Source organism: Rhinolophus sinicus, linkage group LG10 (assembly GCF_036562045.2).
Source record: "Rhinolophus sinicus isolate RSC01 linkage group LG10, ASM3656204v1, whole genome shotgun sequence".
NCBI lineage: Eukaryota > Metazoa > Chordata > Mammalia > Chiroptera > Rhinolophidae > Rhinolophus > Rhinolophus sinicus.
Genome location: NC_133759.1, coordinates 89984229 through 90002796, shown reverse-complemented (window position 1 = coordinate 90002796; position 18568 = coordinate 89984229). Strand labels below are relative to the sequence as shown.

Sequence of the window (18568 nt, the reverse complement as noted above, 5' to 3'; positions counted from 1 at the left end):
TTGTTTAATGGGTATAGAGTTTCAGTTTTGCACGATGAAAAGAGTTCTGGAGATTGGTTGTACAACATTGTGGATGTATTTAACGCTACTGAACTACACACTTAGAAATGGTTAGGATGGTAAATTGTATGTGTGTTTTATAACAGTTTTTTTTAAGCTGTGTTACACCTCAGGTTGGTGGCAAAATGTGCGTGAGTGCTCACGTGCTCATCGACGAATCACATTATAATGTTCACAGCTGTTCTGTCTGGATGGTGGTGATTCTCACTTCTTTCGTAGTTTTGAGTTTGTTTTGCTTTGTTTTAAAATGAGCATAGCATTTATTATCAATCACTGTCTAATTTATTATTTACCTGTTTATTGCCATCTTCCTACTTCCTACTAAGTGTTCACTGCTAAGTTTGCAGTGCCTGCCTAGTACAGAGTAGGCATTCACTAGTAAGTATTAAAGCAATGAAGTATTAGATGCAATGGGGAGGGGAAATTATTTGCAACTTGAGAAAAAAAATTTTTAGGGCATCAAAGAAGGAGAGATCTCATTTGATACTCAGAGGAAGGGAGAAGCTCATAGAGTTGGTTTGGGGGCAGTACTTAGAGTTGACATGGGAAGCACTTTGGCCCCCTGTAATCTTCGTAAGTAATCTGTCCAGACCAGCCCAAATAACCATACAGTCAGAGTACAGTGTGCCTGGGTTTGCTGTGCAAAAGCATCTTCAAGACTAGACTTAGTTCATGCTAATCCCATCCTTCCTGTTACCAAAAACAATGGAGCCATCTTTGGCCCCTCTGTTCCCTTTACACCCCACATCAAGTCCATCAGCACATCCTCTTGGCTTTAGCTTTTAAAATATCCACACTTCAGTCACTTCTCACCATCTCTGTAGCTGCCACCCTGGTCTAAACCACTGTTGACTGTCACCTGGGTCATTGCACTAGCCTCCTAGCTTATTGTGGCTGCCTCCTAATTATCTCCCTGCTTTGACCTTCACCCCCCATTCAACCTGCCCCCGACAAATTAGCCACAGATATCCTGTTCAAATGCACGTCATGTCACTTCTCTGCTCAAAACTCTCCATGATTTCTCACCTCTCAGAGTAAAACCCAAAGGCCTTTCAGTGGCCTGCAAGCTCCTGCCCACCCTATTCCATCCTTCTTCCATCATTTGCACTTACATTAACTGCGTCTCTGGCGTGACCATGTAATTTATTATTCAAACCAGGAGCAGCAGTGAGTTGGAGCTGCGTAGGCGGAGCCAGCACAGGTGTGGAGGGCCTTTGAAACCTAGCCCCCAGCACACCGCCAGGCACATAGCAAGCATTCTGCATGCACAGTAGCCGTGTTACTGCATTTTAGCCAGTGCATAGCATGGAATAAGTTCACAGTGAATACTGGTTGAGTAAATGGATGAAGAAATAACCTAGAACCAGTAAATACCGGTTCCATTGGGGTAGGAGATCGTTTTTTCTCGGGAGGGAATGACCTGGTATCAACAGTAAGACTGCAAGTTGAGAACATTTTTATTAATTTTTGGATTGTTCATGTAAACACCGTGCATTTCGTAGGTCTCAATAAATATTATCTGAATAAATCATGAAAGAAACCATTCAATGAATTCATTCATTAATAAACTGGTACTAGGGAATTACCCAGTTTGCAGCAATTATCCACGTTAGTCTTTAGAGCTCAGTGTGTGTTAAATATTTGTTGAGCCACCTGAACTAGCACCAGCTCTGGATCTGATGTTCAGGACAGATCCCTGGAACTGAGAGTTAAACCAGAGTCCACTTCATCTGGGTTTTCCCTCTTTCCAACAGAGGGTGCTGAAAATTCTGGAAGGAGGCTGAGCTTTGGGCCACCCTTCCCTGCCACTAACAGGCCCTCTTGTCTCCCTGCTCTCCCCACACAGGACGATGCAAACCTTGATCCATTTATGGAAATGCAACATTGGCCCAGGACCCCCCGGGGCTTCCGCTGCCCATCAAAAATGCTGCTTCTTGGTAAGAGGGACCCGGTGATGAGAACTAGGGTTAGCCACTTGGGGGACTGGAGCGGTGGGTCCCTGAGGCCTTTGCATTGTTTATCAATGGGCAATTTGGGGTTACCCTCTGCAAAGGGAAATGTGCCTGCTGGCGTCAGTCCACAGAAGCCAACCTGGAGGGGAGAGGGCATTATTCTTTTCCCAGTTGTATTGAGATAGAATTGACTGCAGCTCTGTGTACGTTTAAAGTGCACCACATAATGACTTCATATACATATATTGCAAAATGATGGCTATAATAAGTTTAGTTAACATCCAACTCCTCCAGTAGTTATAAAAAAAGTATATATTTTTTACTTGCATTGAGAACTCTTAGGATCTACTCTTTGCAAGTTCTAAATATACCCTGTAGCGTTGTTAGCTACAGTCGTCATGCTGTACATTACAGCCCCAGTACCTATTTATCTCATAAGCAGAAGTTTGTACCTTTTGGCCACCTTCAATTCCCCCACCCCGCTGTGATTCTTCAAGACCCACCATCCTCACAAACTGGTACAGAGGTGGCTTGGCCACAGCATTCCCCATTGCCTAGGATTACAGCCAGCCCATTTCACTCATTTACGTTAGCAGCCTGGGCCCTGGAGGGCCTTGAGTGTGTGGGTCCTGTTTCAAACCATTTATTGATTGTGAGAAAGTGGCTTGGGAGATGAAGATAACGCGGGGCTTTACCAATCCCCCACACTCCCTGCTATCCCATCTCTGTCTCTTCTTATGCGGTTCCCTTCTCGCTCTGTAAAACGGGACTGTTTCCTAGTAATGCCACCTTCACCTTCTGTTTTTCTAGAAATTATATTTACCTCACCTGAAATTCTTACCGCACTTACAAAGATGAGAGATGCCTATTTTTAAATATTCTTATCTTCCTCACTTACCTGAAAGTTCTGAGGGCAGGAGCTCTGTGATTTACCTTTACACCGTCCCACAATACCTGCTGTAGAGACTGGCACACAGGAAGTCCCAGTTCACGTGTATTGAATTGAATTGATGCCAAACATATGATTTCCATGAATTTCTCCTCTCCAGGCCTAGTAAGTGGCCCCCATGTCTAAAGAAGGCACATCGAGACCCTGGCTTCTCCTGATGTGACTTCCAATTTGTAGTTCTAACCTAGAGATGGGCCTCTCTTCTATGGAATCTTCAGGGTTCTAGAACTTCTGAAGAGTATTATTACCATGTCGCCCTCAGCCAAATTATCTTTGCCAGTATAGTTGTTGCTGTTTAAGATAACTCTTTTATTCTTTGATTTTTTGCTTCCAAAGAGTCCGTAGGTGATTTCTTTCCCCTCCATCTTCCACCAGAACCTCTGACCATGATTCATTTAAGAAATATAAATTGTGCACCTATTATATGCATTTTTAAGCCCTGGAGATATAGAAGTAAATAAGATTTTTAAAAAGTCTCTGCTATATGGAGGCTACATTCAAGTGGAATCTAGTAGTGCTCTGGATCTCTCATTTATTTCTATGTGAGAGAAAATATTATCTCCGGTCACATCACTAAAGGCATGCGTATTCAGAACAGAGGAGGTAAAGAGAGTCCCCTTTACTCTGTGCCCTCCAGATCACATCTGGGAGATTATGATTAATAATGAGCCCTTCTTTTTAATCTCTTCACCCGTACAAAAGAAAGGAAAACTATGTGAGGAAAAGATATGTTCATTAGCTCGACTATAGCAATCCTTTCACTATGTATATGTATACCAAGTTGTAATGTTGTATGCCTGAAATACATACGGTATCATTTTTATTTAAAAAAATAAAAGGGATATTGAAAAATTAGATATACTAGAGCAGTGATTTGCCACTGAGGACAATTTTTCACACACACCCTCAATGACATTGACATTCTTGGTTGTCACAAGTTGAACAGGGGGACACCTGGTGAGTGGACGCCAAGGGAAGCTGCTAAACATCCTAAAACACACAGGAGAGCCCCCACAACTAAGAAGCCTCTGGCCCAGAATGTTACGAGTGCCCCTTTTGACAACCCCGTACTAGAGGAAGAGAACCAAGTTCTAAGAGGAGCCTTGGTGTTCAGGTATCTTGGGGGAGGGGAGGACTGGGGTGTGAAAAAGGGACGAGGGATCTGGAAGGCAGGACTCCAGGTAGATGAGGAAAGGCATGGGCTGCCTGGGGAGGGAGTGAGTGCTCTGTCACTGGAAGTATCCTAGCAGAGACTGGGCAGTCACTTTGCAGCAATGCTAAGAAGGGCCTTCAAGCCAGGCCATCTGGTGGCATAAGGACAGTCAGGCACGGGCTTTCATCCCAGAGGCAACTGTATTACAAGTGGGGCCCCAGCACCCAGGCTGGGAGAGGGCCGGGTGTGGGCACCATCAGCTGGTGGCTCACCGTCCCCACCTCTCCTCTGCCCTGCAGTGGGTCCTATCAGCCTGCTGGCCACTGGGGTCCTCACTGTGCCCTGCAGGGTCATCCTGCTGAACTGTGCTCATCACCTCAGTCAGAGGTGAGAGTCCTGCTTCTCTCTCACCCCGATGCCAAGCCCCAGTTGAGGGTGTGTTGAGTTTTCCTTTAACGACTGACCCAATTAACTGGCCACTTTTTCAGGCCACCACCCCTGCTGCTCTAGATTCTACAGAGGCGGCGGAGGGGGTGATATGCACCCCACCTGGAAACTCCTTGGTCCAGGCCCACTGTGTTGCTAACTCGCTGGATAACTTTGTCAAGTTTCTGCACTCCTTGAACCTAGAATGATCAAACTGATAAAACACGCAAACATACTCCATAAACCACTGTGTATAGGCGAGTTACTTAGGGATGTCTTTCCTCTTAATCTCCCCACCCTCACCCTCCCCCATCTCCAAATTACCTTGTAAGGGTAATTTGTTCCAAGTAAACCCTTTTGGGGACAATTTATTAAAAGTAAAAAATACAGCAATGACTTCAGTCATTAAGGAAGAATACATGTGCTACTCACTGTTTATATTTTTGAAACTTCAATGCAAAGAAAAGACAATGAAAACCAACAATGCTGAGAGTTTCCTATTTATAAACTAGCAATGCATGGTGGTTGGTAATTCCTGTTTTCTCACCACCTGGTGGCTCTCTCTTCACAGCTCCCGAGTCCTGCACGTCCAAACGGGTCCTTGCAGAGGTGCAGAAAGCCCTCAACAGTCCAAGTAGAGATATTAAATAAAACTCCTCATAAAACCAAATGATCAACCCCCTAATAGGTGTGTCTGGAACATGTATCCATCTTACCTAATTTGTGGAGGGCACTTTCCAGCTCACAAAACACTTGTAAGAGCACTTACTCATTCAGCAATTAAATTTATTGCACAATTACACTGTGCCAGGTACGTGGTGAAGGTGTTGCAAGCCTTCTTTCATTTATTCCTTACAGTAAATGTTTATAGCATTATTATTATTCCCATTTTACAGGTGAGTAAACTGAGACTTAGATGAGTTAAATGCCTTGCTCAGGGTCACACAGCTAGGAAGTGGTAGAGCCGGTATTCCAAGACCTGTCTGACCCCACTCTAACCGTTTTGCAAATCTTTTTTTCCCTCAAGCCTGCTGGGACCATTATAGCACCAAGTAGGCTTTTCCTGACTTGTTTTTTTTTTTTTTTTTTGAATGACTTGTTTTTCATTTATTTGTAGTACAGACTTTATAGATTTATGACCGAAGAGCTAACTATGGCCTTTAGATATGTTCTGGGGGACTTCCACAGTTTTTGCTTTGTTTTGTTTTAGCCTCTAAAAATGTGGAGATTTCATTTAAGAAAAAAGAAGATCTCCACCTTCTTGCCAGTGAGGCAATCTGGCACCTCTGGGGCTTCATTCCTCATCATTCAGCTGGAGCCAAGTCCCAGTCACCCCATCTTAGGGCAGCGTGATTACCAGAGTATTGGCAGCCGTCTCCACTCTTCCTATTCTGTCTTAACCCAGCCCATCTCACGATATTCTTGATACCTGTCTGGTCCCCATAGCTTTTGAATTTGTAACCCTCACACTAACATATTTGCCACTCCTATGCAACGTGACCTCCTTTGTATTTGAAATGCCAAGCAAACGAGTAATAATCAAAATAGAAGGGTCATGCCACCTTCCCAGCATATCTCCACATCCATCTCTCAGTCTCCTCCCCAAAACCCAGACTGTATATCAAAAACACAGAGGCCCGAAAATCTAAAGAGGTTTGCTCAAGGTCTCGCAGCGATCTGAGCGGGCATGTTGGGATCTAAACCCTGACACATCTGGGGACTTGTCCCTCTCCCAGCTACTCCCCTCAGGCGTGCAATTAACCTCAGGAATGGAGCCCTCTGTAACTTGCTGCTGCTCCCACTTGCTCAGTGGGGCCTTCCCCACCCTCAGGAAGGGTCCCCTAGGTAGGGAAGAGGGACAAGAGGTAGGAACTCGGGTGGCACATCCTACAGGGCTGCTGAGTAAGAGCCTACGTATCACCTTTGCATGGTATCTGGTCCAGGACAGGTTTCTGAAATGTCCCAACACCTTCAGCTGTGGGAAGGAGAGACTATAAGCCCAGAAAAGACAGAATCATGGCTTGGCCAGACCCACATCCCCTCTCCCCTTACTTCCTCACCCCCATGACCTGGTGTGCACACCTCATACTTTTCACACCCCCTCTTTCCTGGCTTGCAGACCTAATCAATTCACAGCTACTATTTACTTTTTTAAAGTCCACTTAAATATTTGTTTAAAAAAACTACTACTACTAGAGAGAGAGAGAGAGAGAGAGAGAGAGAGAGAGAGAGCAGACCCCTGAAAGTTCCCTGAAAGTTCTAAAAGTGTACTGTTCTAAAATATTTCAGTAATGTCCTTGCTAGAAAATTACCAGAATGCTCCATGTTAACACACAAATATATAAATTACTCACTTCAGGAGCAAACTGTAACGTGAACAGGAATATTTTAAGGTATGCTTTTCTTGTCCTTTCTCTAGACTGCAAAAGACGTTGTGAACTACGAAGAGGCCATGCTGTACGGCCTGGAAGCCTGCCCAGACGCCTGGCTGAGGACCCACTCGGGGTGGAGAAGGTAGTGGTCATAGGTGTCACAGTAGCAGTAACAACAACAACTGCTGCAGCCAACAGGAATCCCCCCGTTTCTCCTTTATTTCTAGTTACCCAGGTTTTAAATGAATATATTCTTATTGCAAACTATCAAACAATATGAGTATCTCCTCCAATAGCTCCGTCCCCTTCCCTCTCTTTATTCAAGAAATAATTCCCGCTATCTAGTTAGTGTTCCTCTAGACTTGTGTTTCTCTGCATGTCAGTGGATATAAATATATGTGTGTGAATGGAAATATACATTTGGTTTTGTATTTTCTTGTACATTCATTAGAATAGTTTTCGGAAATCTGCTCTGTCTTCTAACAACGTGTCGAATTTCTTCCCACACTGGGACAGAGAGCGCTCCCTCATTATTTGTTAAGGCTTACGGTGTTCCCCAGTGTGGATTTATACCAGTGTGGAGGATTTATTTAATCCTCCCCCTCATGAGGAACATTAAGGTTGTTCCCTTGCTTGAGAAAGAAGTGTATGGTGTACAAAATGTGTTTCGATGTCTTAGCCCCTCCGATCCTCTCAACCTTGTGAGAGGTAGGCAGGGTGGGTCTTTATTATCCTGGGACTAGGAGGTGACCAAGGCTCATAAAGATAAAATCATGTGTCCGAGGACAATGACAGAGGTAGTGGTGGAACAGAGATTCCATCAAGAACCTACCTTTACAGCCTTCGCAGTGGAGTCCCTCAGAAGGTAGTGAGTCAGCACGTGGCTGCCAAGATACCTGTGGCAGCTCCTCACCTGGGACTCCCAGTAGGTCACTGATCTCCCGATGAGCAGCCACTCTGATTATCAGATGAGATCATGGGGCAGTAATAATGGGTAACTTGCAGTGGCCCATTTCTTCCTTTTCTGTAAGGAAGAAGATATTCTTGTGTAATCAACTCCAGGTCTATACTTAGATTCTAAAGTTCAGTGTTTTTCAAAATTGGAAATTTTGATTGAAAGAAAACCATTTGGTAGGGAAGACGAGGTTGGGCTAGATTGACAAAAGGACCCTTCGACCTTAAGATTTTATGATTCTAAGAGTTTCTGGTTGTCACTGTCCTGGGCACTACAGCTAGGGGTACCAGATTTGGCAAATAAAAATATATGACATCCAGTTAAGTTGGAATTTCAGATAAGCAGCAATTTTTGTTTTTTATGACTATGCGTGTGTCCTGTGTACTATTTGGGACATACTTTTCCTAAACAGTCATCTGTTAATTATGTGAAATGGAAACTTAACTGGGTATCCTGTGTTTAATCTGGGCAAGCCTAACTGTACCACCCTTCATTACACTCTGCCTCAGATGGTGGAAAAAGCCCACGTGACCGCCAACACCTGCCACCCAGGAAGATCCCGGTGCTGACCTCCATCCTGGACAATTACTTCTACATGCTGACTATCCTGCCCTTCCTGATCCTGTCAGCGTTCATCCAGAACCTCAAGGTGCTGTCCATCTTCTCAGCACTGCCCAACATCACCATGTTGGGGAGCGTGGCTCTCACCTTTGAGCATGTCGTGCAGGTCTGTGCCTGAAACCACCAGAGAAAGGGGTCAGTGTCTGGGGCTTCTGGGACCCTGGGGAGGGTTATTATCATTATGGGCAGGTGAAGGTGAGGAAGGTGGCCCACTGCTCGGAGCAGCCCCTGCTAAGGTAACATCTGTGGACATTCCTGTCCCACAAGATAGAAAAGCTAGTTGTAATCATCATCATCATCATCATTGTCATTGTCACACTGCATAACAATGAGTCATTCGACAAACAGTTACTGAGGACCTTCTGTGACCCAGGCATTGTGCAAAGGGCTGGGGATTCAATGGGACATAAAACTGACAGGGTGTCCACTTTCATGGAGGTTATATTCACTTGGGGAGATAAACCTGGATCAAATAACCAACAAAAATTATAACAGTGGGAGGTGGATACGGGATACAGTGATGATAAGGGAATTTGACTTACCTTGGTTCCAAGTTCTTTACATATATTAATTCATTGAACCTTCACAATAATACTATTTTAGAAGTAGTACCTTTATCCTCAGTTCACAAACGAGGAAAGTGATAATCAGAAAGTAATTTTTCTATTAATTCTACTCTGTTTGCCTCACAAGCTCGTGCTATGCTATCATCGCAGATCCTGAAATTCTACCACTATGGTTTCATTTCTTCGAATGTGAAAGTCATTGTGGTTGTATTAGTTTCCTGTTGCTGCTATAACAAATTACCACAGATTTAGTGGCTTCAAAAAAACATACGTTTATCTTACAATTCTGGAGGTCTCACTGGACTAAAAATCAAGCTGTCAGCAGGGCTGTATTTTTTCTGGACTCTTGGGGGGAGAATCTGTTTTCTTGTCTTTTGCAGCTCCTAGAGGCTTCCCCACCCATATGCCTTAGCTCATCTTCAAAGCCAGCAATGTCAGGCCCAGGCTTTCTCATGCTACCATCTCTCTCTGGTTCTCTTCCGACTCCCTCTTCTCCTTTAAAGACTCTTTTGATTATATTGGGCCCACCCAGGTAATGCAGGATAATCTCCTTATTTTAAGTTCGGCTGATTAGTAACCTTAATTCAGTCTGAACACTTCATTCTCCCTTGCCATATGTAACATAACATATATTCACAGGTTCTAGGGATAAGGACGTGGACATCTTTGGGGAGTCATTGTTCTGCCCACCCTGAGTCGATTGCTCTTATTAGATCCGTGATAGCTGCTGTGCCCGTTAGTAGACTGCACAGCTCTTGAGAGAAGTGATGGGAAAAAGGCTGGAGAACTGGAAAACAGAAGACCTGGATTCTTATCTGGGCTGCCCCACTAACTTAGAGAGTGGCCTCAGGCAATTCCTCTCTCCTTCCTGGGTTCCACTCTCCCTACATTTAAAGATGAGAGGGTTCCCAATAACCAAACGGTAGAAACAACCCAAATGCCCATGGACCGATGAACGGATAAACAGAAGTGGTAAATACATACAATGGAATGTTATTCAGCCTTCAAAAAGGAATGAAATTCTGACACATGCTGCAACACGGATCGAGGTCAAAGACAACATGCGCAGTGAAACAGCCAGTCGCAAAAAGACAAATATGATTTCACTCCCACGAGGTACCTAGAATAGTCAAATTCATAGAGACAGTAGATCAGGGGTGACCAGGGAGCTGGATAATGGGGAGTTATTATTTAATGGGCACCAAGTTTCATTGTGGGGTGAAGCAGAGGTTCTGGAAATAGATAGTGGTGATGGTTGCACAACAATTTGAATGTACTTAATGCCACTGAACTGTACACTTAAAAATGGTTAAAAATTGTCAACTTTATGCTATGTGTATTTTACCACAATAAAAATAAATAACTTTTTAAAAGATGAGAAGGCTGACCAAGCTCTAGATATTTCATAGGTGCTCCTAACACGGGCTCCTAACACGGGCTCCTTCCACCAGGCAAAGATTTGGGATGATTTCTACGCCATGGCAGAGCTGATGCCCTTCTCCTTCCTTTCAGGGGATTCCAGATCCCAGCAGCCTACCTTTGATGGCAAGCTGGGAGACTTTCTTGCTCTTCTTCGGTACCGCCGTCTTCACGTTTGAAGGTGTCAGTATGGTAAGCTTAATGTGAGGTCTGAGTGCATGGTCCTTAGTGCTTTCTGGGGAAGCCAGGCGTTGTCCCCGATGACTAAATAATCTTATTTATAAAAAGTGTAGAATATGACCTCCTCCTGGTGGAAAGGAAAGTCAGGACCCATGCACAGGGCGCCCACTGCCCCATGCACTACTAAACTTTGAAGACTGAGTGTGAATTTACTCATCAGCCCAGAAGGAGGAGGGCACTCCTGGCAATAGGAAGCGTGGAGGAAAACGAAAGGGGGTAAGGCCATGTGGAGAAGCCCCTTCCTGACCCCGGGCCACCTGGAGAACGATGTCTGTGCTGGTGGGGAAGCTGCCCCTTTCACAAGGTTCCAACATCTCTTTCCACCTTTTCTTTCACAACCTCCCTTTACCTCCAGGTTCTGCCTCTCAGACACCAGATGAAGCATCCACAGCAGTTTTCTTTGGTTCTGTACTTGGGGATGTCCCTTGTCATCATCCTCTAGGTCTGCATGGGGACACTCGGGGACATGAAGTTTGGGTCGAACACCCAGGCCAGCACCACGCTCAACTTGCCCAATTGCTGGTACGTCCCTGCCTACCTGGGGTAGGGAGGGGAGAGCTCTGGGATCTGAGACTCAGCAAGAAAAGGTGGCATTCCCTTGGGTTATCGTTGGCAACAAGTAGCAACTGCTAATATTTGGATTATAATAACAGGTCAATTGGATAATCCGGGCACTTGCATGATCTCATTTAATTCTCACAACAGCCCTATGAGTTTGCATGATAAATATCAATTCCATTTAAAAGATGAGGAATTTGATAATTGTGAGAGAGATAAGTGTCCCAGCTCACATTGTTTGTGAGACGCCGAAACTGGAAACTGAATCTGTCTGATTCTGTGATTCAAAGGCCCTAAAACAGGAGTGATCTGGAGTGTTTGAGAAACAGAAACAGCAACAATAAGAAGTATAACTCCTGAGTAATGATTCAGGGTCCTGCAGATGGACCACTACCTGGGCCCCCAATTCCAGAAATGGACCTACGCTGTCATGGCTATTTCCTTAGTGAAATTTGATCTGGAGTGCTTGTATTCAATCATTTATTTGTTCATTCATTCATTCATCCAGCAAACATCTTGGGGGCTGGCACATAGTATTCCTTGAGTGTTAGCCATTGTTATTATTCTGGCGGTATTGGGCACATAGTGTGACAAAGCAGTGCATGGAGCACAGGTTCTAAAGCGGAGTAGTGAGCTGTGCATCCAGAGATGTGCATCTTGCTTCTCATGTGACCTTGGACAAGCTACCCAATTTTGCAGACCTCATTTCCATCCTCTGTAAAATGAAGGTAATACTAAGGCCTATTTGTATCAGGCACGATAGACTATATTCCAGGAAAAAACAACTCCCAAATGTCAATGGCTGACTACACACAAAGGCTTAAAAATTTGCTCATGCTCCATGTCCATTATGGGATGGCTGGGGCTCAGCTGTACACCTTCCCCGGTCCAGGACCCAGACTGATGGAACAGCCGCTCCCTGAAACGTTTCTGGTTGCCATGCAGGGAGCACATAAATCATGCCGTCTACCTTGAAGCTGCTAACGTATACATTTCTTCTGTTCACAATTTATCAGTCAAAGCAAACTACATGGCCACATCTCACTATAAGGGGCAGGGAAGTGAAATTCCACCATGTCCCTGGAAGAACTGGAAACATTGGTTGAACAGCCCAGATGACTTCTATGCTATCTCAGGGAGTGATTGTGAAGATTAATTGGTTTAATATACATAAGATGCTTAGAAAAGTGTCTGGCACATAGTAAACACTCATTGAAGGTTCGCTATTATCGTGGTTACCTGTCTCCACAGCCTGGGCCTCGTGAAATAAGTAGGATGGGGGGCATTTATTTTCCACGAGGCCAAAACTGCAAAATGAGAAAAATATCACCAGCCCCACCCTCTTACTATGTTGTGCTAATGACTAGATGGGAGATAATAAATGTGGAATTTCTTAGAAGTTGAAACTTATTTTCCACAAGTCAGATATCATCTTAATAGGCTGTTCTTTTCTGGGCAATTTGAGCTGCAACTAGCTACTTCAGACAGGACACTTTTCTTCCAGGGGCCTCAGCTGGAAAATGTGGGCATCTGGGGCTAGGAGGACTTCCCACCTGCTCCGAACTTGGCCAGTCATGAGATTCTCCAGAGGATAAACAGATATCCCTTCCCAATAAGAAAAAGACCAACAACCCAAGAAAAACATGGCCATGAGCACACAGTTCACAGGCAAACCCCAAAATGACATTTTATATATTTGCAAAGATGCTCTCTGTCTCCCTCACAATAACAGACATGCCAATGTTTAAAAACCCAATGGCAAAGAGCAGCCTGTGTTCACACCTGCTTTGGCAAGGACGTGGGAAACGGGCCCTCCAATGTGCTGCAACGACACAATCGCAGTTTTAAATCACATACACTTTTACCCAGAATTTTTCCATCTAGCAAAAGACTGGGAATAATCTAAATATCCATTAATTGGTGACTAGTATATCCATGCAATTGGACTACCAAGTAGCTGTTAAATAAAAGAGCAAGGTCTATGTGTACTGATAGGGAACAAACCTCCAAGAAATATTTAATGAACAAAAATGGAGCTCAGCAGTGTGTAGAGGATGCTACCGTGTGTGTGTGTGTGTGTGTGTGTGTGTGTGTGTGTGTGTGTGTGTCTGTCCATGTCCATCCCTACATTCTGTATAAGCTTGTATATCCACTGATTGTTTCAGGAGGGGCTACAAGAAAGCTGTTAGAGGGATTGCCTATGGAAAGAAGAACTGGAGACTGGGAATCAGCAGTAGGAAGAAGGCTTTTCACTGTATGTCTTTAACACTGTGAATTTTACCCTATGCACAGATACACCTTTTAAAAACTAAAAGAAAAAAGGCACATGTTTCTGAGCCACAGACTTGTTGACTCAGAATCTCCCATGTGGCTGTGATGGCGGCTCAGGCCTGCATCCATGGAAGTTAGCTAGTTCTGTAACTCAGTGACAAGTACCAGCTTCTGAACAGTGAGTGAGCCCTGCAAGGCTCTGTCACATTTCACGTCCTATCCATCTGTCTGCAGGCTGTACCAGTCGGTCAAGTTGATATACTCTACTGGCATCTTCTTCAGCTACGCCCTCCAGTTCCACATCCCAGCTGCCATCATGAGCCCTTGCGTCATCCCCCAGGTGTCAGAGAGCTGGGCACTGTTTGCAGACCGGTCTGTCCGCACCACCTTTGTGCGACCTGTGAGTGGGATCAAATGGCGCTCTTTGCCCAAAGCTGTGGCTGGGAGCCACATTGGCGTCAACCCACCATCACTGGCTCTGCCATTACCTTCTTTATGAGCTTGGGCAACATACTTTACCTCCCTGAACCCCAGCTTTCCACCTGAAAAAAAGCACTTAACGGACCTCCCACATAGTAAGTGTTACAGCCGTCTCTACTGCTGACACATAGGAAGTATACGTTGGCTGCTTTATGGGAGAAAGAAGTAGCATTCATTCAATCACATTTCTGTATGTCTCCTGTGTGCCAGGCTCAGTACTGACCCTGTCTGATACTCATGACAGCCCAGCAATGTAATAGGACCAAGTGAGGAAACTGTGGCCCAGAGAAATGAGGTAACATGCTCAAATCATATGGCTGCTCAGTGACGGAGCTGGGACGTGAATGTAGGTTGTGTAGCACCAAAGTCTGTATTTTCCATTGAGCCATATTCCTTCCTATCATAAGTCAAGGTCAAGTTGCCGGTCATAGAGCATTGTTTAACTGTCGGGAAAAACCCCAAGGGGCTGATTTGTTAGGGTCTTGGAGAAGATCATTTTTGGGGGTGCACCTTCTCCCTTTCACCCTCCCTCCTTTTCTTCCTTCCCTCATGCTTCCGTCTGTTTATTTATTCACTCATTCATTCTACATTAGGCGCTATAGTAGATGGTTGGGAAACATCATGAACGGGGTTGGGGAATTCTTTCTCGGAAGCCTGTCCAGAGAAAGAAGATCAGAAAAGGTGTCCCATGAGGAATGAGGGAAACAATTAGGGATGTTTTACCTGGAGAAGCGAGGGCTTGGGGAAATTCTATATCTGTCCTCCACCACCTGTTGGATTATTGTGAAAGAGAAAGCAAATTGAGTCCTAAAGCCTCCACCAGTCAGAGTTGAAAGTTGAGGGAATCCAGTCTCAGTTCGGGGTCAGGAGAAACTGTAACTCTTGGAGCAGTCCCACAGAAGAGCGTGCTATCAGATGTTACATTTTGCATAAGTGGAGTCCTGTAAGCAGAAATAGCACAACTGTTTGGCTTCAAGTGTTACAGAGTTCCCAGTCTGTACCAAGACATAAAGAACCTGTGACTATATTGTTTTGTGATCCTTCCTAATAGATAGACTGTAAGTTGAAGACAAAAAAACTGAGTAGTTCGGGCCTCTAGGATCAGGGAAGGCATTGCTAGAGACCGCAGATCGAATTACATGTCCAGCTTCTGGTAGGTGCTGCGTGAACACTTCCTGCTTCCTTATTCATCTGCCCATTCCGTTACCCTTCATTCATCCAGCCATCGTTTGTTGAGTACCTCTGATGCACTTGACCTTGTGCTAGGACACAATAATGAATAACGAAGACATGGTTCCTGCCCTTATGGGAAATAGATGCAAGAAATTAATTACAGCCCATTGTGATGAACATGAAGATGGTACATAAAGATGTACCATCTGATGGTTAAGATCCTAAGAAGAGGATACCCTAGGAGCATAGAACAAGGTCCTCTAACTAAGCCTACCTGGGTCAGGTCAGGGAGGCCTCTCCAGTGAAATGATATTTCAGTGAAGACCTAAAAGATAAACAGAAGGTAGATGGAGGAGTGAAGAGTGTACCATGTGTCGGGAGCAGGCTCTACGCAGATCTGAGGCAGGTATTTACGTCTGGCCTCTTTGGAGAACTAAAAGCAGTGGGGCGTGATAAAACATGAAGCCAGAGGATTTGGCAGGGCCCAAGTCCTAAGGGGTCTTAACGCTAAGGCGATCAGGCCATGGGGAGCCATGGAAGGGTTCTGAGCAGTGGGTTGGCATGACCAGGTCGGACCCTTCTCGTGCCCTCCAGTCTCCCTTGTATTAGAGCTTCCTGGAATGTGTCTTCTCTACCCCGTCACTGTGAGCTCTCCTGGAGCACAGACTCTGATTTTCCTCTTTACCTCCTCCTGGAAGGAATTTATTAAACATCTGATGAAGGGATGCTGTGGATGGGATGGACCATCCCATCAGAAGGATGATGGATTCTCAACCATGAGAGTCTATGAGTCTCCCTCATTCTCTGATTGGAGGTGCTGGCGCAATTTCAGAAAGATCCAGCATACTAGTAAGGGTGCTTTGCAGAACAGGTTTTCCCTAATTTGTTCATAGGAAAATCACATGGTTGTCTAATGTTGAATCACATAAGTTGTATATTTGTTCATTCAAACATTATCAAAATTGGATTCCCCTGGGAAATCCATGATATACATTCAGATGTATAAAAGATGAAGATTTGAGGGTTTGTAGCCTAATGCTGTCTCTGTGTTTGATGTCCTCCTTAATTATCCATATCCTTCTAAGAATAAGAAAACAAGTGGCTGAGGTTTTGACCGCAGCGAGCCAGCTCTCATTTTTTAATCCACCCTTGCTTCTAGACAGCGGCCATATTATGTATTTAGATTAGTACGGATTCACCATAGATTCAGTGTCTGGGTAAGAGGCAAGCATTGGTTAAGTACCTGTGGTGTATGAAATTCTTTCACATAAATGGGAGTCAACATAGTGGAGTGGAAAGAGCATCCCAGTGGATTCTTATCTCAGTCCTGTGTGACCTTGAGCATGTCCAGTTCCCTCTGGTGCTCTAGATTTCCCCATCTCTACAATGAGGTTCTAATAGAGAGGTAGTTAGAGGGGCCTTTCCAGCAAATATGATATGTGAAAAACCCACTCGATGAACATACAAGGAGAGCATCTATGCTGGTGGCTAAAACAGGTGGGAGTCCAGCGCCACAGTACCTGACCTCCTGCTCAAGTCCTCAGTGGGCTTCTTTCCCACCTCTCCAAAATGGCTTGTCAGGCATCTGTGGAATTATAAGGCTCCAAAGAAATGGTTTACTTCTGAGCTCCCTTCTTGCGATACCTTCGGTGACTGTAAATTTCTTCTCTCCGCAGGCGTCTCGGCCATCCTCATCCCCCACCTGCTCCTGGTCCTTTCCCTGCTGGGCTCCGTGAGCAGCAGTGCCCTGGCCCGCATCATCCTGCCCCTCCTGGAGCTCACCACCTTTCACCCTGAAGACATGAGCTGTGTCACCATTGCAAAGGACATCACGATCAGCATCCTGGGCCTTTCGGGGTGTGTATTTGGAGCACACCAAGCCCTCTATGAGTTGATCCAACTCATGAGCCATTCCCTAGCCAACTCCACAGGTATCCAGGCATAATTATCTATTTTTATTCCAATAGTTCTCCCTTCCTCCCATCCCCAATTTGATTTTTCCTGTGGATGTTATATACATTAATCAAACCCCAACATCTCTATATATTAAGTAGTGACTTCTTTATCTTTCCAAGAAAAATGTAGATGACATACGTCAGTGCTGATACCTCTCAGGTGGTGCCTTTTTTTGGTTTTGGATTTTTTTTTTTGGAGGTTTTTTTGTACCTCCAAACCAAAACCACATTTCACCATTCATATTATCAGCCTCATTTAATGGGAAGAGGGATGTCATTCGCCTGTGATATCCCTGGAAACAGAGACGAAGCATAAATGTAAATGCAAAAGCAATTGTTTTCTCTATTTGGCAGTAGCTGCCCTTAAAGGATCCGATTTAGAAAAGTGTATATTGGGGAAGCGGGTTTTCTATTTAGATATTCTTCTAAGTGGAAGAGTCACAGACAGAACAGAGGTAGAATTTAGCAGTAATTCTGTCCAACCATTTGGCTCTGCAGTTGATTTCCTATGGGACCTTGGCCAAGTTCCTCCCTCTCTCTGTTTAGTTTCCTCATTTATGAAATGAAGAATTGGATTAATTGGTCATTAAGGGCTCTTCCAGCTATTACATTCTGAAAGTAAATAAAAAAGGAAAAGGAGAGGGTGGCCGGTTAGCTCAGTTGGTTAGAGCCTGGTGCTGATAACACCAAGGTTGCTGGTTCGATCCCCGCATGGGCCCCTGTGAGCTGTGCCCTCCTTACAAAACAAATTAATAAAAAGGAAATTCATCCTTAAATCCTTAACCACATATGTGAAAACTGAAGTGTTTTCCATCAGCAAGTTACCCTGTTGCCTTGGAGATATGGACATAACAGAAGTAGGCTAAGGAATAAAAACAAATCTCTTAGTGATCTTTCATCATTATGGCGACTTCCGTAGCTAGAAGGCATCATTTATCTATCTATCTAGCTAGCTAACTATCTATATATCATCTATCATCCATCTATCATCAATCATCTCTCTCTCTATCTATTTTCCTTCTCTGATATCCACTTAGCTGATTTAGACTGAAGGGGCTGAGAAGTTTGTATGGTCAAAAAAGATTTCATCATGTGCAAGGATTACTGACCTACTTTAAAAAAATAATACTTAGTTTGGGGAAGGGTTTTGAAAAACAGACAATCTTATACTCTGCAGATGAGAGTATACATGGTTAAGGCTTTACTGAAGGACAATTTTATAATACATAAGCCTTAAAATGTGTGGCCCTCTGACCCACTAATTTCACTTCTGGCAATTTATCCTAAGAATCGTTTGTGTTTACAAAAATGTATGCCAAAAGAGAATTTGTATTGTTTATCATAGTAAGAAGTTGGAAACAAACATCCAACATTAGGTTAAATTATGACTCATCCAGAAAAAAAACGCTATGATGCCC

At 44.3% G+C, this 18568-nt stretch overlaps 1 protein-coding gene across 1 annotated transcript; it reads left to right on the top strand.

Annotated features, from left to right (window-relative positions):
- The first annotated feature begins 1910 nt into the window (after nt 1-1910).
- LOC109448714 (proton-coupled amino acid transporter 3) lies at nt 1911-17389 on the top strand. The gene is given in 13 exon segments (XM_074314109.1): nt 1911-1955; nt 1957-1989; nt 2623-2632; nt 4414-4501; nt 6351-6405; nt 6960-7054; nt 7753-7837; nt 8341-8410; nt 8413-8594; nt 10567-10665; nt 11069-11235; nt 13777-13946; nt 16872-17389. Coding segments are annotated over 13 exon segments (1368 nt in total). The 3' UTR covers nt 17141-17389.
- Nucleotides 17390-18568: the final 1179 nt, after the last annotated feature.